Genomic DNA, 25,076 nt, shown 5'->3' on the forward strand with positions numbered 1-25,076 from the left:
CAAAAACTGTCAAGTCAACATGAGACAAACAAAATAACCCGGCAATTTGTACAATTATATACAACATACAATGAAGGAATCCCCCACCCCACACTTAAAAAGAAGACATGTCTCCATGACTTAAAATTGAAAAGAGCAGTGAGGTAAAGAGACTTCCCTGGAGCTTCACTCTTGATCGGACACGGTTTCGGGGTTCACGTTGCACGCACGCCCCAAAGCTCGCAGCCAACCCATGAACTTTTATTCCGACTTGACTTGTCGGTCAGCTATCGTGTCCACACGAGTGCTCAAATCATGCATGGAAGTGTGTATATCAGCCACCTCCTGTTCCAATGTGGTGGACCGGGATACTCTGGCACTTTTTGAAGAGGATGTTGCGCGTGACAGTGCTGCAGCTGATTTTCTGGGCGCTTGAGCCAGTGTTTCTCCCTCCACATCCATTTGCTCTTCCTCCTTCGAAGCATCCGAACCACTTTCATCCTCTCTACCTACCTCGGCTGCTGAGGCTGCCTCCGTAGTGTTTGGGCCAGGTCGGATCTTGTGGCTTTTTCTTAGCAGTCTGTCCACATGAATGTTTTCAGGCATCTGCACATTTCTGCAAAGCCTAGTCACTAAAGATGGGAAAAAGAAACCGTACTGGCATTGGGGGCATCGGATAAACATCTCGTCGTGGATCACTTTGGCCATGTCGAAGGGAAGACCCTTGATGAAACACCAAATCAACGCCGCCCGGGGTCCATTCATCTCCGTAGTATTTGTGGAGGGGATAAGGCGACTGTTGATCACATACAGCCAGATCTTCGCCTCTTGAGTTAAGACGGATGAATGGAACTTCTCTCCATGTTCTAGCCACTCTACCATTTTTCCTGGTTCGCAAATTTCATCAAAGAAGCGCTCCCACTTGGCATCGGTTGGATTGCGCCCATATTCATAAAAGTCCGTGTTCTCAGGCAGAGGGCCGGACAGTTGATAAGCTGTGCGTATCGCCTTAATGGAAGCATTTATCGCCTTACGGCGCACTGTGACCACATGGTTGACATGCTCGGGTAGATTGGCATAGAATTCTCGTACCACCATTACATTAGCCTCCCTTGGCTCGTCAATGAAAGCTTGCAAACCCCGCTCCATCAACTCATTGAACATGTGGGGGCATCGTTCCTTGACCTTTTGATGTTGATGCCCCTTTCCGCAATTGCCTTCTTAGCCGCCTTCTTTGTAAAACGGGTATGAGCCTCAAGGGAGACAAATTTGTTGTTGTCATAGGAGCGTGCTGGAGCTGCCCTTTGGCGGCTTGATAATGGACCTGTGGCTTGGCGCTTTTTCGTTGGTGCCATAATACCTGCAAAACGTGGACACATTAGCTCAGCCCAACAAAAGTAGTGTGACTTGTTGCGGTTACTCAGACTTCACACGCAAAATTGGTCACAACTACATAATCATGCTCATTGAGGCCTTTCTACAAACACCTTGTGGGCATTAGGCTCTCACAGCTTTTTTTCTAAGGGTCTTGCAACAAGGGCTTCCCACAAAAGTTCATCCATAACCCAATTCAAGTACTACCCACCCCACACTTACAACAAACTAACCCCACAATATATTTTACCAAGTTTGAAACCCAAATCACAAAATACAACTACATTAATGGCTTAAAATACAACAAGAAACTTAAAATCTGAAAATAGAAAGAGAAAAAAAATAAAAAAAATAAAGAAAACTAAAACTAAGGCTCATACCTTGTTAGAATTCGTAAGGTGGGGTGATGCTGCTAATGATTTTAGGGAAGGAGCCCGTGAGATATGAGATGACTGCTGGAAGTTAGGAGAGTTCGGGGGTTTTTTTTTTGTTTGGGAGAGATGATTGTGTTTTGGGGGTATTGGGTTTGGTTTAATAAAAGGGGAAGGGGTATGAACCAATAGCCTATTTAAATTACAAAAATAAAAGAAACAAAAAGAAAAACAAAAAACAAAAAGAAAATAACACGTCTGAAAAGTTCCAGGCTGAGAGGCTCGTCCAGGCGCGCGAACAAGTGCTCGATGTATGTAGTTCCCGCGATACTTCGCGCGTATGGTGAGTCCCAGGCAGAAAGTCTCGCGAACTTCCGCGCGAAGTTTATAGTTCACGCTATACTTCGCGCGTATGGTGAGTCCCAGGCAGAAAGGCTCGCGAACTGCTGCGCGAAGTTTATAGTTCGCGCGATACTTCGCGCATTTCAGTTAGAGTTCAGGCAGAAAGGTTCGCAAACTTCTGCGCGAAGGGAGCGCGAAATGCTCTCCTGGGCATTTATTTTTGCATTTATTGTCACCTACTTTGCTCCTGGTTGATGGTCCTTTCACATGCCCTTCGTCGCCTGCATTTGTTAGTAAGTTAGAGCTCAAAATCAAACACTACTACTATCGTTGGGTTGCCTCCCAACCAGCGCCTTATTTAACGTCGTGGCACGACGATTACACATTCCTTTAAGCATCCTTCAAGTCCACTGAGGTCTTGTGACATACAAAATCACCACCCCAGTAATGTTTTATCCTTTGACCGTTCACCAAGAAAGTGCCAGTGGAACTCATGTCTCTCAACTCCACAGCTCCATGAGGCTTCACGCTGACCACAACAAAAGGGCCCGACCAACGAGATTTAAGCTTTCCGGGAAAAAGCTTCAACCTCGAATTGAACAACAGAACTTCTTGCCTTGGCTCGAACTCTCGATATTGAATGTGCTTGTCATACCACCTCTTAGTCTTTTCTTTATATAATTTGGCATTATCATATGCATGTAATCGAAACTCCTCGAGCTCATCAAGTTGCAGTAACCTCTTCTCTCCAACTAAGTGCCCATCCATTTTTAGCTTCTTTATTGCCCAATAGGCCTTGTGCTCAAGTTCGACGGGCAAGTGACAAGCCTTCCCATACACCAATCTATACGGAGAAGCTACTATGGGAGTTTTGTATGATGTCTGATACGCCCACAATGCGTCGTCTAATTTTCCGACCCAATCTTTTCTATTTGCACTCACCGTTTTCTCAAGAATTTGCTTGATCTCTCTGTTTGAAACCTCCACTTGACCACTCGTCTGGGGATGATAAGCAGTGGAGACCTTGTGCTTGACCCCGTACTTTGCAAGGACATTGTTCAACAGTTTGTTGCAGAAATGTGTACCTCCGTCGCTGATCAACACTCTGGGAGTTCCAAAGCGTGTGAAGATATGTTTCTTGACAAAGCTTACCACTACCTTTGCATCATTAGAGGGAAGAGCAATGGCCTCAACCCACTTAGACACATAATCAACTGCCACCAAGATGTATCTATGGTCGTTCGAGTATGGAAAAGGTCCCATGAAGTCAATTCCCCAAACATCGAAAAGCTCCACTACCAGGATGTTTTACAGCGGCATCTCGTGCTTCTTAGTGATCGTCCCGGTTATTTGGCACCTGTCACACATTTTAACAAAGGTGTGTGCATCCCTAAACAATTTCGGCCAATAGAAACCTGATTGTAACACTTTTTGGGCGGTCCGGTCTCCACCGTGATGACCTCCGTATGACTAGGCATGACAACTATGAAGTATGGCACTCATCCCCTCCTCAAGAACACATCTCCGAACCAATTGGTCTGCACATAGCCTGTATAAGAATGGCTCATCCCACATGTAAAGCCTCACATCATGCAAGAACCTTCGTCTATTGTCTGGTGTCAATTCTGGTGGTGTCACCCCACTTGCAATAAAGTTCACATAATCTGCATACCACGGGACTGTACTTGAGGTGATTGCCAATAACTGCTCATCAGGGAATGTTTCTTTGATTGCATCCCCTTCAGCCACATGGTTCCGGTTTTCTAATCTGGACAAGTGATCAGCCACTTGATTCTATGTTCCTTTACGGTCTCGGATCTCTAAATCAAACTCTTGCAGCAGTAGGACCCACCGAATCAGTCTCAGCTTGGCATCCTTTTTCTCAAACAAGTACCTAATGGTTGAATGATCTGTGTAGACAATGACTTTGGTTCCCACAAGATATGACCGGAACTTGTCAAACGCCCACACCACTGCAAGCAACTCTTTTTCAGTTATGGTGTAGTTTATCTGAGCTGGATTCAGAGTTTTGCTCGCATAGTAAATGGAGTGTAATATCTTATTTCTCCTTTGCCCCAAGACAGCACCAACAGCCACATCGCTAGCATCACACATCAACTCGAATGGCTGCTCCCAATCCGGAGCAATTATGATTGGTGTAGTAACCAATCTTCCTTTCAGCTCCTCGAATGCCTTCAGACAGGTATCATCAAATTTGAAGGCGACATCTTTCTCAAGCAACCTGCACAAGGGAGAGGAAATTTTCGAGAAATCTTTAATGAAACGACGATAAAAACCTGCATGACCCAAGAAACTGCGAATGCCTTTGACAGATATCGGTGGAGGCAATTTTTCAATCGCTTCCACCTTTGCCTTGTCCACCTGCAAACCATCTTTGGACACCTTGTGCCCCAGGACTATACCTTCACGTACCATGAAATGACACTTTTCCCAGTTTAGCACCAAGTTAGTCTCTTCACACCTAGAAAATACTTTATCAAGGTTCATCAAGCAGTTATCAAAAGAGCATCCAAACACAGAAAAATCGTCCATGAACACTTCCACAAACCTTTCAACCATGTTAGTAAAAATGGCCATCATACACCTTTGAAAAGTCGCAGGTGCATTACAAAGACCAAAAGGCATTCGCTTGAACGCATACGTGCCATAAGGACACGTAAAAGTGGTCTTCTCTTGGTCCTCTGGGGCTATAGCAATATGATTATACCCCGAGTAACCTAGCAGTTATCAAAAGAGCATCCAAACACAGAAAAATCGTCCATGAACACTTCCACAAACCTTTCAACCATGTTAGTAAAAATGGCCATCATACACCTTTGAAAAGTCGCAGGTGCATTACAAAGACCAAAAGGCATTCGCTTGAACGCATACGTGCCATAAGGACACGTAAAAGTGGTCTTCTCTTGGTCCTCTGGGGCTATAGCAATATGATTATACCCCGAGTAACCATCTAAAAAGCAATAGTACTTCTGGCCAGCTAATCTATCAAGCATTTGGTCAATAAAGGGAAGGGGAAAATGGTTCTTCCGGGTGGCATTGTTCAATTTTCTGTAATCAATGCAAATTCTCCACCCGGTGACAGTTCTTGTAGGTATCAAATCATTATTCTCATTAGCTACTACAGTCATCCCCCTTTTTTGGGTACACATTGAATGGGGCTTACCCATTTGCTGTCTGAGATAGGGAATACAATACCTGCATCGAGCCACTTAATCACTTCTTTTCTTACCACCTCTTTCATGATTGGATTAAGTCGGCGTTGTTGCTCTACACTGGGCTAGTGTCCATCCTCCATGAGGATTTTGTGCATGCAGAAGGCTGGACTAATGCCCTTAATGTTAGACATAGTCCACCCAAGTGCTCGCTTGTGCTCACGTAGCACTCTCAACAGCTTTTCTTCCTGCAATTTAGACAAGTCAGATGAAACAATAACAGGTAAAGTGTCAGAGTCACCCAAATAAGCGTATTACAGGTGAGGTGGAAGGGGTTTAAGTTCCAATTTTGGGGTTTCCTCAATTGATGGCCTTAGGGGAGGCCCCTCTGGTCTATTCAAAGGCTCGAAGGGGTGTATCCCTTGCAGGTACGCACAAGATGTATCAAGGATGTGCATCATCTCCTCAACCTCCTCATCAGCCCCCAGGTTATCAAGTAACATAAGTGCTTTCTCTAGAGAATCGTCTAGATATACACTAGGATGACGAATCTGCTCATCGGCCTCAACAACAGATATCATTGAGAGCTCCTCATAGTGGCGGGGAAGTTGGATTGCTCTATAGACATTAAAAACTGCTTCCTCGTCATCTACCCGCAAAATCATCTTTCCCTCTCTCACTTTGATATTTGCATCACCGGTAGCTAAGAGAGGTCGCCCCAATATAATCGGAACCAGTTCATCAGCCTCATAGTCAAGGATAATGAAATCAGCCGGGAAGATAAATTTCCCAATCTGCAGCAACACATCTTCAATCACCCTTTCAGGGTGTGCTATCGATCTGTCAGCCAGTTGCAACATCACAGTAGTTGGCCTTGGAGCTCCCAGACCCAATTGTTTGAACAAAGATAGGGGCATCAGATTTATGCTTGCCCCCAAATCACACAGAGCACGACCTACATCCACATTACCAATACGTACAGGAATCGTAAAGCTGCCAGGATCCTTAAGCTTTTGAGGGAGCTTATTTTGGACCCTAGAAGTGCACTCTTCAGTAAGTGCAACTGTCTCAAAGTTAGTTAATCTTCTCTTGTGAGCTACTATATCTTTTATGTATTTAGCATACTTTGGAATTTCCCGAAGCACATCAACGAGTGGAATATTCAATTGAACCTGGCTCAACATAGAGAGGAATTTTGTGAACATGTGATCGTCATTCTTTTTCTGCAATCTCTGGGGAAAAGGTGGTGGTGGTCTAGGGGCCTCCACAGGCTCTGAAACTTCAGCAGCATTCTTTTGCTCTTGAGTCACTTTAGGGATCAACTCTCCCTCAGGTATGGGCTTGTCTTTATTTTTCTTTGGTATTTCCTCTAGCTCCCTCCCGTTTCTAAGTGTAACTGCATTCACTTGAGGGTTCTTTTCTGTATCACTAGGGAGAGCGCCTGCAGGTCTAGTGTTTTGAGTTGTTGCTAACTGCCCCATTTGCCTTTCAAGATTTCTGAAGTTGGTCCTGAGTTGCTGATTGTCAATCAACAACTTCTTTAGTAGATCATTGGTACTTTCTTCCATTTGTTGGGGTGGTCTTTGAGGCTGATTGAAATTCCCTTGGGGTCTATGCTGATTTTGATTCTGCTGATTTCCACCCCATGAGAAGTTGGGATGATTCCTCCAGTTAGGATTGTAAGAATTCCCATATTGTGCATGCTGATTTGGTGGACCTCTGTTCTATTGCCCCACATAATAGATGGATTCTGGATTTGTGGGACACATATCACTCATATGACTGTCACCACAGAGTTCGCAGCAAATATTCATCTGTTGTACGTGTTGCATTGTCTGTGGTTGCTGCATTGTCATCCGAGTCATCTGATTGGCCAACTTTGCAATGTCGGCTCTCATGGCTGATACTTCGTCTAACTCAAGTAACCCAGCTGATTTTTGCTTAACTGCCTTTCGTGAATCACCCTCACCTTGCCAGTTATTATTATTAGCAGTGAAGTTATTCAGCAAGATTTGGATTTCACTGTACGGTCTGGCCATGCAACTACCCCCACAAGCGGAATCAAGATTCATCTTTGAAGCATCATCTAATCCATCTACAAAAGTGTGACCTAATACTTCGTCCGTCTGGCAATGATGAGGACAGTCTCTGAGCATTTTCTTGTACCTTTCCCATGCTTGACGCAGTGTCTCGCCCGCTCGTTGTTCAAACCCAAGAATTTGACTCCTCAATACCTTTGTTTTCTTAGTGGGGAAGAACTTGATTAAGAATTTCCTTGCCAGATCATCCCAAGTGCAGATTGAATTTGCTGGCTCTTTATTCAACCATTCCTTAGCCTCCCCAATCAGTGAAAAGGGGAAAAGTGTTAGCCTGACATAGTCCTTGGAAACGTTCGGATAGTTGTAGGTATCCGTAATTTCCAAGAAATTCTGAATGTGCCTCTGCGGGTCTTCATGAGGTAAACCCACAAACAACCCTGTAGATTGGATCAGCTGCACCATGTATTGTTTCAGCTCAAAGTGCCCAGTGATGTCAGGCTTCACAATAGCCTGAGTCATATTAGCCAGACTGGGCCTTGCGGCTTCAATCACCGCGCGTTCTTCATTACCCGTCATCTCAATTGGCTGTGGTTGAACGTCGATGTCCAACTCTCTTTCAATTCTGGTTCTCGCGTCCACCTTCCTCCTCAACCTGTGAAGTGTTCGCTCAATTTCGAGATCAAAAGGAAGGAGGTTGTTTGCGCTTCTACTTCTTCGCATTCAATAGAAACTCCTGTATTAGCACAAACAAAGTGAACTAACGTTAAAACTCGAATAAATAAGTAATAAAAGCTCAATTCAGTCCAGTAGCTAATTTCTAAATCCCCGGCAATGGCGCCAAAAACTTGTTGCGACCAAAAACACCCACGCAAGTGCACGTGATCGTCAAGTAATAGAGTAGCGAGTAGAGTATCGTTCCCACGAAGACTTATGATCAATTGTTGACTGATTCAAACCCAACTTCTTTATCTACCTAAGAGATTGTTCATAAGAGAGATATGTAATTGTTTTACTACTAAACTATAAAGAATTAATCTAACCAAAGCAAGTAACCAAAGAGATAGCAATCACAAGTAACGAACAATAGGAGAAGATATTCCTGGGTCACAGGTGTAATACAATCGTGTTGTGTCCTTGGCTCAAAATGACTAATCAATTTATCTAGGTTATTGATTGACAGGGTTGATATTACTCATAAGAATCTGCCGAGTTCTTACTCGCCTGTTCAAGTCAAATCAATGCCTATATGTCTATGGAATTAATATTAACAAGAACGCATTTACAATTCCCGTATTCCAACCAAACAAGGCAATTGGGTATATGTCTATCCCAATTGCAAATCGTTTCCCCGGGGCCCGGGTTCTAGAACTTGCTTTATTTAATTCTATATGCAATCTAAAGTTCCTACTTTCGAGTTCAACTGAAGATTCATAGATAGTATTTCACCGTTAGCTATTCAGCAAAATAATTAAGAACAGAATTAAATAAATAACCCAATATGATAACCTAATTTTGTCAAATTAAACTTCAAACAACAACATTCATGTTTTACCCACGACCCCTAGAACAATGGGTCTTAGCTGCTCATACTAGGGTTCATCATAAACAAGTTCAATTTCATCACAAATAACAAAAACAAAAGAAGAAAAGAAGACTTTGATGATCAAAACTCCTCCTTGCCTCTTGCCTTTCTCTCTCCTCCTCTAAACTATGAAAAACTTGATAATTTAACCTTGGGGCGAGCTTGACTTTATGTAGGTTAAGTGGGTTTCTCTCCAGATTTCCAATTTTACCCCTAAATAACGTTTCTCCGGATCGGACACGCACGAACTATTGCGCGAAGTATGGAGTTCGCGCGTGACTTCGCGCGCTTCTCTTGGATTCCAGGCAGAAAAGCTTGCGAACTATTGTGCGAAGTTTGGAAGTTAGCGCGCTTCAGTAGCTCGTATTTGTCCATTTTTTCGTCTCATCCTTGCGCACACTCGACTCCTAGGGGTTGTTCTTGCTCATAAATCATTCCATTCTCCTCTTGAAAGCATCATTTAGGCTCCTCATCCTGCAATGTATACATATCACAATTAGAGCCTATTTTTCATCAATTAACCATAATATGTCATCGGAATATAATCAAGCGGAAGCATAAACAATAGCTAAATCACCTAAATTTCGCCTATTATCAATGGCCACTACGCACTAAGCATGTCCGCAATCCTATCTGCTATATTAATGCTAGATACTGATCTATACTTCATGCACATTGCTCCCTCCCTCTTAGGAAAGGACGATATCCTATTGTGTGATTCTTTGAAATAACAAGCTTGTCCTACCCGTATGTGCGGGGTATAACTTATGTTTCCTTTATTTTTGTGCACCTCGGACCGGGACTCAAGCTCGAGATCCCAACGGACAAAATTAGGTGTCAGCAGCCCAAACTCGACTAACGACAAAGCTAAGCACGGGACTAAATCTGGTCATTCGAGTACAGGACTAAATGAGTCGTTCTACAATGCCCCTCTCATCTCGCCAACCAATCAGTCCCAGGTAACAGACGATTTCATTTGCGTTTAACTTGTTATTTTTCCTTTTTTGGATTGGGATAGGAACACGAGCACTCTCCCAGGTGAGCGAAAGAGAACAAACGCCACCAAAATAACACGCCAGGAAAACGTTCCGCACCATATCGTCCCGCAGGAAACGATCGAGAAAAACCCTCCACACCGTACCATACTGCGAATAACAGACAAATGGTTCAGAACACGCCGGCGTTATTAAGAAACAACCTCTATAACCTGGGATTGGGCAGTGAGCCCATGGAACATACAGTCTCTCCAACAATCTCTCCAACACAGGCAGAACATGAACGCGAAAAGCTTGCCCACATATTCGCCATGGCGATGCTACGCCAATTCAACTGATTAAATACTACGAGCCACGTCCGAATTTCATTCAAAATAATCAAGCCCCAAGGTGCCCAGAAGCCTAAGCAATAAGTCCATCGTCCGTCCCGTCAACGGTCTCTCGGGGCCGACCAATGAAGGGACTAAATAGTCTGGGACTCACCCCGACGCATACCTAAAATATGCAGCAACACATGATATTCTCCAATGAAAGCAAGATTAGATGAACTGGGACTCACCCCGACGCACACATAAATTATGCAGCAATGCATAATACTCTCCAATGAAAGCAAAATTAAACAAACTGGGACGCACCCCGACGCACGCATAAACAATGCGACAATGAGTAATATTCTCCAATAAAAGCAATGCAACAGGAAAGTCTCACCACTCCACCGAGCCCACACGTCGCCAAGCAAAGTTAAAGTTCGACCTCGCTCGAACCATGACGGGTAACAATTCGAGCTCCCCCGAATTTACACCCTTACGGCCATCGGCCATCGCTAAGCGAAAGTAAAATTCGACCTCGTTCGAATCAGCAAAGTTAAAGTTCAACCTTGCTCGAACCATGATGGGTCACAATTCGACCTTGTTCGAATTTACACCCTTATGGCCCCCGGCTATTGCCAAGTGAAAGTAAAATTCGACCTCGTTCGAATCAACAAAGTTAATGTTCGACCTCGCTTGAACCATGACGGGTCACAATTCAACCTCGTTCGAATTTACACACTTATGGCCCCCGGCCATCACCAAGTGAAAGTAAAGTTCAACCTCGTTCGAATTCATAACGGGCCACAATTCGACCTCGTTCGAATTTATACCCTTATGGCCCCCGACGAACACCAAGTGAGTAAAGTTCGATCTCGTTCGAATTCATCGTGGGCCACATTTCGACCTCGTACGAATTTACACCCTTACGGCCCCGGGCCATCGCCAAGTGAAGATAAATTCGACCTCGCTCGAATTAACAAGTTAAAACTGACTCAGCCCAAGTTGGTGAGACAACATTCAACCTCACTCGAATTTACAAGTCAAGACTGACTCCGCCCAAGTTGGCGAGACAAAATTCGACCCCGCTCGAATTAACAAATCAAAACTAACTACGCCCAAGTTGGTGAGACAAAATTCAACCTCGCTCGAATTTACAAGTCAAAACTGACTTCGCCCAAGTTGGCGAGACAAAACTCGACCTCGCTCGAATTAACAAGTCAAAAGCGACTCCGCTCAAAACTGGTATGACAAAATTCAACCTCGATCGAATTAACAAATCCAAATCGACTTCACTCAAATTTGCAAGATGAAATTCGACCCCGCTCGGGTAAACGAGGACAAGTTCAAATTAGCGGGTCGAATTTGATCCCACTCATATCAACTACCAAAAGTCAGGGACTTATTGCGAGAAAAACCAAGAAATTCGAAAAGGAAAAGAGAAGGGGAAGCCAAAAACATACAAACGAAGACAAGCCAACTATTTAATTCGAATAAAAGGTAAGTATCTTACAAAGGGCCAAAAAATGGGGGGCCCACCCATCAACAATAAAAAAAATCTAAGAACAGAAAGCTATAAAAATTTCACTCGGCCTCATATCCACCACCGTCTTCTCCGGCATTGTCATCATCGGAAGGAAGGCCATCTTCAATCTCAGCACCCCCGCCGGCCTCCGGTGTTGTAGGGTTATAACCGCAGGCAAGACGAGCCCCGCGTGCCTTAACCCGAGCATCTTCAAAAGCGGCCTCAGGAACGCTTCCCGCCGTCCACAAACGCTTATATATATCTCGTTGGGCCTCAGCATGGATCCATAGCTTGTATAAACGGCAGGGGACAACAACAGGGGCAGATTCTTGAGGGCGGGCCTAAGCCAACAGTTGTGCCTTCTCGGTCTCGAGAGCCATAACTCGGTCTCCCAGGCTCAAAGCATCCCGATCAAGTTCACCGATCTGCTCCTCAAGCTGTGCCTCCCTCAGTGTGGTCGTCTCCCTCTCGGCTTCCCGCTCAAACCTAAGGACGCGGATAGTATCTTCCAGCGCCGCCGCCCTCGCCAAAGCCACCACTCGAGCTCTATCGGCTCTCTCCAACTCCGTCACCTTCGTTTCTAGCTCAGCCACCTTCTCCGTCCACTCTACACTTAGGTTGGCGAGTCTAGTGGCATTCTGCTCAAGCTCGGCTCGCAAAGACAACACTTTCGCCTGAAGATCCTCGCATTACGCTGCAACACCTTTGCCCACCTCGAGCTCCTCGTCTTTGGCACTAAGAATCTCCTCGAGCTCGCTGCATCTGCAGATAGACCGCATTAGATCCTCGTCCCTTTTCTCCAACTCCTCCCTGACGGATTGAGTACTAGAGTCCGCCCGAAGCTGTTCGTGCATCTCACGGCACTTGATGCGATACCGGCGATACTTCGCAGCGATTTTCAGAAAGACTTCGGCCCGCGTCTCAGCCCTACGAGCACTCTCGATCTCCAGCATGTAAGTCTTAAAAAAAATCAGCAAAAGCAAAGGGCACAAAACAAAGAAAATAGCAAAAGGAAACTCACTCTCAAGGCCATTCTAGCCACACCGCGTGACAAACCAGAATCACTGATCTCCTGAAGAGATCAGTTTTCAGCAGCGGAGCACAGACGGTCAAATTGGGGCACCAAATCCACCGTGTCCTCCAACAGGTTAAAATCTGACGGGATTTCGAGCACACGGGAAGGGCCTTCCGCCCTCACATCGACCCTGGTAATGCCTTCCTCGAACATCCTCATGTCCTCAAGATCTATATTAGAATTGGATTCATAATCATCTATCGCTACTCCCTTCAACCTCTCATCATCTCATTAGCCGAAGATGGGGTACGAGCCTGCCGAGATGTCGATGGGCCACTCGGAACGATCACGGCAGCCTCAGAACTTTGTTCCCCTGCCGCAACAACCTCTTCCACGCCCGTAACGGGCATCACCTCCACACCCAGGCTGGCATCATCGCCGACTTCAGGCACCGCAAAAACGGAGTCGCCCCTCGAGGGCGTTTAACCCAAAGACGCCCACTCCGACACTATCCTCCGCTTCTTTGACGAGGCCTCTTCGCCGTTGCCACGAGAAGGTTTGCCCATTGAACGGACTGTGGGAACCAGAGCCTCCGACCGAGGAACAACCTCCGAACAAACAGGTTCAGTCGCGGACGCGGTCCGCCAAGCAACCAAACTTTGGGCGCCCTCGTCCACAGTTGCCCTTGGTGCGGACCGAGCAGAGGAAACCGGTTGACGGAAAGCGAGGACAGGAGCCCTTACCCTTCTCGCTCCTTTCCGACCTACCAATGATAAAGTTGACCGAACAAAGATATAAGATAAAGAAAAAAACGGAGCAAAAAACAAAGTAACTAAGGCCGAAATAAGCCGATCTACCAGTGGAAGGTTTGCGCCCAAACCTCTAGTGAAAAGGCGCCCATTCGCGGATCCCCATCGTGTGGGGAAGAATCACGCTCACCCATTCGCGAATGTTGGCAACTTACGGAGGAGGTACTCTCTCGGCTGCAAAAAAAAACACTAGACGGGGTCACGAAAAGAAAGACGACCAACGACCATTTTAAAAAAAGCAAAATGATGAAAAAATGATAGTAAAAGGAAAGGAAGACCAACGGGCAAAATTCCACGCCTCAAGAAACTCCGAAGGTTCGATACCACGTGCTCTGTTTGGACGTAGAAGTTCTCTCAAAAACGGCGATTGGCTTTATCATCCATCTTCACCACCAAACCCTTGGTTCCTCGATGACGAAAGTGAAACATTGTGCCCCTAAGAAAATGGGGGCAAAGAGGTGAAGAGAAATTCCCCGATCGGCCAGCTCTGCATACTTGATAAGCGCAAGGAAGAGCTTGTATACCTATGGAGAGAGTTGAGTCGGACACACTTCGTAGAAGCGGCAGAAGTCCACCGCCAAGGAGAGAAGGGGAAGTGTGTATCCAATAACAAATGGGTATGCGTAAAATGCGTAGTAGCCCGGGCGGTGTATATGCACTATATCATGACCCGACGGAACTAGTTCAATATGATCAGGGATCCCCCATTTGGCTTTGAACGTCGTGAGCGCCGCAGCATCCATCGTAGAAAAAATGGCTCCGGCTCATCCCCAGCAGGGCTATTGAAGTCAGTCCTTGCCTTCCCTGGGTGGGGAACCACCTCATCTACCGTCGGAAAACTCTCGTCCTCCGCTAAATCCGCTCCCTCTTCGAGCAGGGGTACATCGTTTTCCGGCACCGGAGCACCAACGGCTCTATCAGGGTTAGAGGATGCACTAGCCATCTCTTTTTTGATTATGAAAATCAGGAATGACAAAGGGAAAAGGTAGCGGCCACAGGAATTCTTGACAGAAAAGGAAATGTGAGAAACTGAAGGAGAAGAAGAAGAGCTGCAAAAGTTTCTCTTGAGTAATCGGGAAGCACAACATTCAAATATTAGGTTTTCCCCTATTTATAGGGATATAAACACCTCAAGTGGGAAAACCAAACGCCGTCATTCTGAAAATGTAAAGGGCACGGGAAACGACGCAATTCATAGGAAACGTGTGCCATAATGACACATGAGAAGTTTTAATGACATTCTGAACTGACATGACAGTCTGATGCAGCTCTTGAAACGTCACGTCGCCACCTCGCCATGAGGTACTCGCCTTTCGCATAAAGTGCTCAGATTTCTCACAACTATCGCATCGACAGAGTCTGCCCATTGAGCTCGCCAAAAGACAACCCCAATAGCCGGAGGGACTAACTGTATGGGTCAAAATTTGACCAGACAAGAATCTGCGTAAAGAGGAACGGCAAAAAGTCACTTGGGTCGAAGCCGTATCCATACAACACTATAACGACACGCACCTCAGCCATGGCCGAGGATGTGTATTCAGAATGATTGAACGACGAATCGGCTGTTAGGACATTTCAGAGGGTCGACCAGTAACATAATCAAATGACCTAAGTACTTTGGATAATGACCGTTGGGTAAAGGATAATACCTAGTATATAAACTAAGTGAGAAGAAGAAGAAAAGGGGCTGAAACAAATCCACATACAAAGAAGTTTTCCGAGTAGAGGAGGGATCTTCATCTCTCTCCCCACGAAGGAGAAAGAAGCAAGGAAGTTCGGATCCTCAATATGTATTGTTAGTCTCATCATATCAAATGTATGGGATTCAACCTTTGTAACCCTTTTTATCCATGTATTCTTCACTATTGCTTAATGTTATGAAAATCATCATCCTCTTCTTATATAATCGGATTCAATCAATGTTATAGTTGAATTTTACGTTTTCAATGTTTGCTTACTCTTATCTTCTATCTTAGATCTAGGGTAAATTATATTTGGCTAGGATTTACCTAAAATCTTCTTATTTAATTAGTTTAACGAAAAGCTTAAAACTTTTTGGTCGAACAACAATAAGGTTTTATCATCTATCATATTTGCTTATGGTATAGACACTTGTTTCAAAATATAATGAAGTTTTCCATAGGTAGAGGTTCCCATTTTCGCTTCATCCTATTTAAATAAAAACAACTCTGAATAACAATGCTGAGAACTTCGACAAACAAAAGGCAAAAAACCTAATAGATAAATGGTGTCAACAAGAAAAGCTGAAGCGCAAACTAACCTAGAGTATCAGCCGAAAAAGCTACAAGGATCAAATGATTAAAGTGTGTACTTCATAATAGTGAGTAGCTGCACAATGAGAGATGCAAAGGACGTTTAATTTAACTACCACAAATCTACACATGCACTAGGCTACTTAACCAGTCATAGTAACCCGGCAAGTGCCTTAAATCTCTTCTTGACAAACCAGTCAACTAGTTAATCTTCCCCATTTTCCTATATTCTCACAATATGAGAGAAAAAGGACATTTAGAAAATTAAACCATTGAAAACAGTTATATAGGTGTTCAAATGACATGGAAATTGAGATATTCATGAAATACTAGCAGCATGTTTACCATCAATAGAGCAGAAGGGCTGTCAAACTGCTATTCAAAGAACATCTCTTCATCACCGGAATAGTTGCTGACATCTGAAAATTCATAGTAATCATCGTCATCTGAGATGAGATCGATGTCAGAAAATCCAGATGGGTAATCCTCATCAAATGATTCACAATCATGCATTCCTGCATCAAGTTCATAATCTTCGGTGGAGTCATGAGGGCGTCTGAGATATATGAGCTGTTGAGAACATCGCTTCCCTACATCCCCTCCTAGATTGACATTAAAACATCGTCTTAAATCAAGTGATTCAAGGTTAGGGCAACCATTAAGAATAGCTTCCAACCCTTCATTTGTCATCTTATTTCCAACAAGTTGAAGGTTGCGCAGTTTAGGCATGTTCTCTGCAATTCCAATTGCCTCTTCATCGTATTCAATGCAGGGATGTCTAAATACCTGGTTGTTCAACTTAAATGACTTCAAAGCACGACAAGAGCGGCCTATAGTTTCAATGGATTCTTTGCTGATTAAGATGTGGTAAAGGTGCAGTTCCTCCAATAATGTACACTTCTTCACTGCCGCACTCAACCCCTCACCTGAGACATTATAGGAGCATAGGAGTCTAAGACGTTTGAGTTGAGGTGACCTGTTGAAAAGATTCAAACTTAATAACTAGAAAGACAGATGCAAAATTTAAAAAGCAGGGATATGAACATACACAGGCATCAAACGATCAAGAAAGGAGCAGTCTCTTAAAAAACTAGTTCAAAAATCACTCGCTTTAATAGATGTTTATTATTGTGCAAACCTGTTTACGCACAATAAGCATGATAATGAATAAACACTCGTAACAGAACTACAAACACAAAAGAAATCTGGTCGAGAGTATATTCTTAAGGCCTTCACTGAAAGACAATCCAGTCTGTCAGATATTATTGTTTCTCTTGCCCATGTTATTAAGACAGATATCAAGATTGATCTTCACCCTACTGTTCTTTATTTTGATTGTTTTCACAGTTAGGTAAAACAAGAAGACAAGGGAGCAAATTTGAACCATGAGTATATTTTTTTTAAAAAAAATGGAAAGGATCATGTCACAGCTGTAGAAGGTTGTGAGGTTGTTCACTTCTCTCTCAAGCTTAAACAATATTAAATGAATCTGGATGGTGTTCACATCTCTCAAAATCAGCTAAACAGTCTGAATAACTTAAACAAAGGCACTATTGCATGTGAAGCCTTATTGAATTAATTTGATTATTCAGGTGTGCAAACCCAATTCCTCTTTTATTTGATTAGAGAAAAAAAGATCAACCCAGCTCTCACCTAGAAGATAAGAGGGTAGGAAAAGGATTACTAGATAAGGGTGATCCTACGCAACTGATCTGAGAGACTTGACCAAAGTACTTTGTTCTCGCTTCTTAGTTGACTTGCAGCATGTAAAATGATAACTTAACACTTACAAAAAAAAAATTGATTAACATACCCGACATGACAGAAAATCTCTTGACCTTAACAGCAAAAAACTAGTTCAGAAAACACTCGCTTTAATAGATGTTTGTTCTTGTGCAAACCTGTTTAAGCACAATAAGCATGATAATGAATAAACACTCGTAACAGAACTACAAACACAAAAGAAATCTGGTCGAGATTGTATTCTTAAGGCCTTCACTGAAAGACAATCCAGTCTATCAGATATTATTGCTTCTCTGGCCCATGTTATTAAGACAGATATCAGGATTGATCTTCACCCTACTGTTCTTTATTTTGATTGTTTTCACAGTTAGGTAAAACAAGAAGACAAGGGAGCAAATTTGAACCATGAGTATATTTTTTTTTTTAAAACGGAAAGGATCATGTTACAGCTGTAGAAGGTTGTGAGGTTGTTCACTTCTCTCTCAAGCTTAAACAATATTAAATGAATCTGGATGGTGTTCACATCTCTCAAAATCAGCTAAACAGTCTGAATAACATAAACAAAGGCACTATTGCATGTGAAGCCTTATTGAATTAATTTGATTATTCAGGTGTGCAAACCCAATTCCTCTTTTATTTGATTAGAGAAAAAAAGATCAACCCAGCTCTCACCTAGAAGATAAGAGGGTAGGAAAAGGATTACTAGATAAGGGTGATCTGAGAGACTTGACCAAAGTACTTTGTTCTCACTTCTTAGTTGACTTGCAGCATGTAAAATGATAACTTAACACTTACAAAAAAAAAAAAATTGATTAACATACCCGACATGACAGAAAATCTCTTGACCTTAACAGCAAAAACCTAGTTCAGAAAACACTCGCTTTAATAGATGTTTGTTATTGTGCAAACCTGTTTAAGCACACTAAGCATGATAATGAATAAACACTCGAAACAGAACTACAAACACAAAAGAAATCTGGTCGAGATTGTATTCTTAAGGCCTTCACTGAAAGGCAATCCAGTCTATCAGATATTATTGTTTCTCTGGCCCATGTTATTAAGACAGATATCAGGATTGATCTTCACCCTACTGTTCTTTATTTTGATTGTTTTCACAGTTAGGTAAAACAAGAAGACAAGGGAGCAAATTTGAACCATGAGTATATTTTTTTTAAAAAAAACGGAAAGGATCATGTTACAGCTGTAGAAGGTTGTGAGGTTGTTCACTTCTCTCTCAAGCTTAAACAATATTAAATGAATCTGGATGGTGTTCACATCTCTCAAAATCAGCTAAATAGTCTGAATAACATAAACAAAGGCACTATTGCATGTGAAGCCTTATTGAATTAATTTGATTATTCAGGTGTGCAAACCCAATTCCTCTTTTATTTGATTAGAGAAAAAAAGATCAACCCAGCTCTCACCTAGAAGATAAGAGGGTAGGAAAAGGATTACTAGATAACGGTGATCCTACGCAACTGATCTGAGAGACTTGACCAAAGTACTTTGTTCTCGCTTCTTAGTTGACTTGCAGCATGTAAAATGATAACTTAACACTTACAAAAAAAAAAAAATTGATTAACATACCCGACATGACAGAAAATCTCTTGAACTTAACAGCAAAAAACTAGTTCAGAAAACACTCGCTTTAATAGATGTTTGTTATTGTGCAAACCTGTTTAAGCACAATAAGCATGATAATGAATAAACACTCGAAACAGAACTACAAACACAAAAGAAATCTGGTCGAGATTGTATTCTTAAGGCCTTCACTGAAAGACAATCCAGTCTATCAGATATTATTGTTTCTCTGGCCCATGTTATTAAGACAGATATCAGGATTGATCTTCACCCTACTGTTCTTTATTTTGATTGTTTTCACAGTTAGGTAAAACAAGAAGACAAGAGAGCAACTTATTAGTGAAACTATCAACTCTATAACTCCCATAAAGTTAAGATCGGTCACTAATCAACCATGGTCACTTTGGAATTGTCTAAAACTGCTACACCAAATCAAGTTAGACTATCAAAGTTTCTAAATGCAAGGCTACAAGTGATGTGGTTCCGACATGGGTATAAGAAGTGAGTGGGAGATATGAGCAAGATCAAACAGCTGAAGATCTACTAGCGGCACTGTCGTCCAACCAGACTACTCGCCGTCCCAAGGAGTGATAAGGCAGAAAGGAAAGATATTCACTAGTCCCCTTTGGGAGGCCATTCTGGAGAGAAGGGAACCCTCATAAGGATACAATCCACTTTCTACTGGGGCAATATGCATCTGACAGTAAATGAAATTGATTCTGGATGTGACACATGCCAAAGAGTCGGGACTGAAAATCCTGGACCATTGCAGCCTTTACCAATACCTCAACAAGCTCGGAAATCAATTAACATGGATTTATTGAAGGTCTTCCTACATAAAAAGGAAAGGATACCATACTTGTGATATGGAAAGATTCAAAAAGTATGGCCATTACTTTGGTCTCAAACACCCCTATACTCAGGTGGTTAGTTACTCCTAGACCACATCAGCAAACTCCATGGACTTCCTGGAGATATAATGACTGACAAAGATAAGATCTTCACTAGTTTGCTTTGACAGCAGCTCTTCAAGGATTGGAAATACACTAAAATACAGTTTGGCTTAGCACCATCAAATAGATGGGCAGACGGAGAAACTTAACAGATGCTTGGAGAATTATCTCAGAGCTATGACAATGCGACACCCCAAGAAATGGATGTCTTGGCTCCCCTTGGCTGAATGGTGGTGCATACCAACTATAATACTGCTCTCTGTTGCACTCCCTTTGAGGCTCTTTATGGCTATCCTCCATTCATCCTCCCATGTATCTCTTGGCCTTCAGCCACCCATTAAGGTACACACAGTATCCCGCACAGGCAAGCCATGAGACAAGTGCTGAGGGAGAACTTGTCGAAAGCACAAGCCAGAATGAAATGCTATGCTGACAAGAGTGAGCGTGAATTCCAGGAGGAGACATGGGGTACCTCAAGCTGCAACCTTACAGAATAAGTTCCATCACCTTGCGCAAGAACTTCAAGCTAAGCTCAAAAGATAGTGGCCTTCTAAACTACTGCTGAGAATAGGCCAGTTGGCTTATAATTGGAGTTATCTACGGGGTCCCAGTACATAATGTATTGCCTATATCACTACTGAAAAAGAAGGTAGGAGCTAACAATACCGTTCATACTAATTTGTCAAACTTGGGAGAAGAAGGACAATTTCCCATTGAACTAGTAGCCAATAGCCATTTCAAAAAGGAGGATGATCAAGAAAAATAGTCGAGCTGCAGTATAGGTGTTGGTGCAATGGTCAAATCTTACACTGAGGAAGGCAACATGAGATGACTGGGATTTCTTGAAGAATCAGTTCTTCCACATTCGTCAATTTGCAGTTTTAAGGTAGATACTGATTCGAAGGGGGTGGAATGTTAGATGAAGTATGTTTAAAAGCATTTCATAAGTGATTAATGTCACAGTTAATAAAACGACAGCGTTTTGGAGCACGAGAGTTTAATTAAAAAGGGGATGACGACGTTTGGACCAGGAAAAGTCTGAATTACACTATTTACTCAAAACTGCATACCAGATCGCACAGCCCACAATTTAAATCCACAATTTGACATCAATAGTGAAGGCTCTTCTTCTTCTTCATTGATACAAATGTCACAAACCAGAAAGAAGGAATCACGTTTACAGCAATCTTGTCGCTCTCTCTGTCAAATTCTCTCTTTCTACTCTTTCTCTCCTCATCTCATTCTAATTCTTTTTCTATCCCCTTTCAATTCAGGTGATGGGTCGAATGGAGGAAGTATGATTGAGCATAGTCTGTTGCTTATTCCTTTGTTTCAATTTATGTAACATTCTTTCCTTTTTGGTCTATCCCTAAAGAATGACAACTTTCTATATCAGAGACAATTTAACTTAAAACCTCTCATTTTACCCTTAATGAGATTATTTATAGCCACATAATTACCACTGACATGTTTTAGACTACAAGTTTCAAAAATCTCCTTTTCTTTCTTAAATTTTGTGCCCAGTCACACGCCTCACGTAAATTGGGACGGAGGGAGTATTATTATCCATTTTTTCCGAATTGTAACGAAATTTCAAGGTAGAGCGGAATCCTGCTTCCCAATTCTAGTTAAAAATTATTCCTAGCATAACAGAAAGGTACCTATAAACTGACTCCAAAATAACAAAATTAAGAATATACAAGAGAGAGAAAAAAGTAAATTAGGGTTAAGAAATGGAACCTTTCAGCAATATAATAGAGCAAACTATCGCTGCCAAAGTACTCAAGATTGATATCAATTAATTGACCCTGGCTACGATCCACTGCTTCACGGCATATCTGTTCCAAGTCACCTTCCAACATGTCCCAGACATTGTCTCGCATGTTGATAACTCGCCACATGGCTGGGTCTTGGCATAATCGCCGCCAAGTTGTACAGACTTTATCTGCATTTCTCAGTATCTCCATCGTCCCCAGCTTCTGTAGTATCGTTGATGTAATCTCCGGCGGTAATTCCAGCCACGGCGGTGCGAATAGATTTTCCATGTCTACTTCCATTTTGGGGTTTTGCTGAGCTGAGGAAAGGTTGAGTTGGTTTTTTTTTTTCTCTCTCTTAAAAATAGTTACCTCTGATATTTTCTTGTTTGTTGTTTTAAAAAAAAAAGTACTAGATAATTTTATATTTAAAAATATTTAATTTTAAACTCATATTTTATTTTAATATAAAATTTATAATCACACAAATTTAAAATTATAAATTGTAAAAGTCTTATATTAATTCAAATATTTTGTGACATGTTTAAGAACACGGATTTCAAAAGTCATTTTTATGAACCCTGCTCAAGAGTTGGCTCATGAGGTCAACTTAACCCGACTCACTAAAAAATAGGTATTTTTTCGTTCTTATATAATATTTGAAATTTATTTATTAAAATGTCTTAATTTTGTATATTACCCATCCTAAATAAGGATTGTTTACAATTTATATATAATTCATTATTAGTGCCTTAAATTAGGGTGATTAGTTACATGTTTTTCTTTTTTTCTCTTATTATCTCCTCTTTTCCTATTATACGCTGCCTCTCTTCACGTACAAGCTATTATTAGTGCATTAAAGAGGGTTTTGTTATATCCGAGTTTATAATCCAAAAATAATCAATTGTGATAACAAGCAAATTAAAACGATTCAATGGTTCTCACACGTCACAAAAAGAAATTTGCCTCATTTGCTGGAAAAACAGTCTATTTACTAAATTGCTGCTGAAACGTGAGTAGTTCCGGAATCAATTGCAACAACCTACACAACATGACACATGGTGAATTTCTGATATTGCAGCAATCTATGTGCAAAACATGACATGCTTGATGCTTCCATAGAACAATGATTAAAAATAAATAGCATTATTTCAAATTTGATACATCTACAATAACATATAAATTAAAAATAATTTTTATACAACTAATCATATAGTATACAACTTATTTATAACTTATCTACAACTTTCATATATTATTTTTACCTAGTTAAATACAACTACAACATCATACAACTTAAATATAATTTTCATACAATTTTATACAAATATGTCTTTTGTATGTATTATGTATATGGTTTGTGTCACGACCCAAAACTCAACCCGTCATGATAGCGCCTATCGTGGAATTAGGTCAGCCTCAACTCAATGTGATCCAAAACCACAATACTAAAATTGAAAACATTTGCGGAAAACTTTTATTGTTTAAAATAAACTGTTTAAATATAAGGCAAAATTCTTAATACGATACAACCAGCCCAAAACCAGGGTGTCACGGAGTACATTAGCGTCTAGAAAAATAGCATAGTCTACTACAATGTTTACTGAATACAACTGAAACACATCTAGAATAGAGAAGGAGGGTCAAGGCCTGCGAACGCCATGCAGATACCTCAACAATCTCCAAAGACTGCAATCTCAATCAGCGACTACCTCTGGGACCAAAAGTACCTAGATCTGCACACAAGGTGCAGGGGGTAACGTGAGTACACCAACTCAGTAAGTAACAAGTCCAAACTGTGGACTGAAAGATAGTGACGAACTCAACCTCATCAGAGATAATAGAAATAACGTACAGAAATGTAGGCATGCTTTCAGTTAAATAGACAGCTCGAAACAGTAAAACAAAGCAGGTATGAATATGGTAAAGGAATACAACTCTTCTACATCTACATGCCAATGTACATGTTGTATGTAATGCACCATGCTGAGTACCTCACCACCTTCCACTCATCATAATCAACCACTCGGTACTGTATATGGCTCATACGGCCCAAGGAAGATCCATCCCGGAATATATATACATCTCTGACAGCAGTCACTCAGTACTGAGGAAGGACAATCCAGCATATGGAGAAGATCCATCCCCAGATAATAACGATAACCTCACAACCACTCGGTACTGTATATAGCTCGCAAGGCCCAGGGAAGGTCTATCCCGAAATATATACATCACTGACTATCAGTCTCCAGTACTGAGGAAAAACAGGCCAATCCAGCCTCATGGAGAAGATCCATCTCCATACCAAGGAAAACAGGCCAATCCAGCCTCATGGAGAAGATCCATCTCCATACCAAGAAAAGATCCATCCCTGAATATAATCAATCGCGCCCACTGTGGGTGTGTAGACTCCGGAGGGGCTCCTACATCCCAAGCGCTATAACAACCCAATGAAGGCATATATCAATAATTTGCTATGGCGTGCAGCCCGACCCATAACTGTCATTCATAATCAGGCTATCGGCCTCTCTCAGTCATCACTCTCCATTCTCACCCACGGGCTCACAGTACCATGAAAAGTAGCCCGGAACAATGATATGATGTGCAAATAAATAGCCACTAAGACCGAGATGTGATATGAAATGCATGAACATGACTGAGTACAGAATATCAATGAAATTAGTGAGATAACAGTAAGAAACAATCACTATGGGTTTCAATAGTATCGGCGTAAAGCCCTAACATGATAACTAGTATGATTTACAGTCCATTTACTTCATCACATGAAGAAAACACATATATCAGCAAGATAGAATCACTAGTCGGTGCCATGGAATGAACCAGATCATAATTCTCATGGTACACGCCCGCACGCCCATCACTTGGCATGCGCGTCACCTCAATACTAATTATATAACATATAGTTCGGGGTTTCGACCCCTCAGAACCAAGTTTGAAAGCGTTACTTACCTCAGACCAAGCAAACTCCTACTCCGCTATGCCTTTGCGTCCCAAATCGAACTCCGAATGCTCTGAATCTAGCCATAAACAATACAATGCAATCAATATAGGCCAAGGAACCAATTTCGCACAAAAAATTATCAATTTAGACCAAAATCCAGAAATTCATCCAAACCCGGCCCCTCGGGCCCACGTCTCGAAATCCGACAAAAATTACAAAACTAGAAATCCCTTTAACTCACGAGTCCATACATACAAGATTTATCAAAATCCGACTCCATTTGGCCCCTCAAATCCTC

At 42.1% G+C, this 25,076-nt stretch overlaps 1 protein-coding gene across 2 annotated transcripts; it reads right to left on the bottom strand.

Moving 5' to 3' along the window:
- Positions 1–8,805: 8,805 nt before the first annotated feature.
- LOC107791531 (F-box protein SKIP19-like) lies at positions 8,806–22,191 on the bottom strand. Of its 2 annotated transcripts, XM_016613618.2 has the most exons (3): positions 21,803–22,191; positions 16,131–16,761; positions 8,806–9,334 (listed from the first exon to the last, which is right to left on the bottom strand). In XM_016613618.2, exons 1-2 carry the CDS (start codon positions 22,117–22,119, stop codon positions 16,161–16,163), a joined length of 918 nt encoding a protein of 305 aa, XP_016469104.1. In that variant the 5' UTR covers positions 22,120–22,191; the 3' UTR covers positions 8,806–9,334; positions 16,131–16,160. The 2 variants fall into 2 exon arrangements, with proteins under 2 accessions (XP_016469104.1, XP_016469103.1); XM_016613617.2 differs by lacking the exon at positions 8,806–9,334 and having other exon boundaries at positions 15,730–16,761.
- Between the last annotated feature and the right edge of the window lie 2,885 nt (positions 22,192–25,076).

The sequence above is a fragment of the Nicotiana tabacum genome, chromosome 5, assembly GCF_000715075.1.
Source record: "Nicotiana tabacum cultivar K326 chromosome 5, ASM71507v2, whole genome shotgun sequence".
NCBI classification, from domain to species: domain Eukaryota; kingdom Viridiplantae; phylum Streptophyta; class Magnoliopsida; order Solanales; family Solanaceae; genus Nicotiana; species Nicotiana tabacum.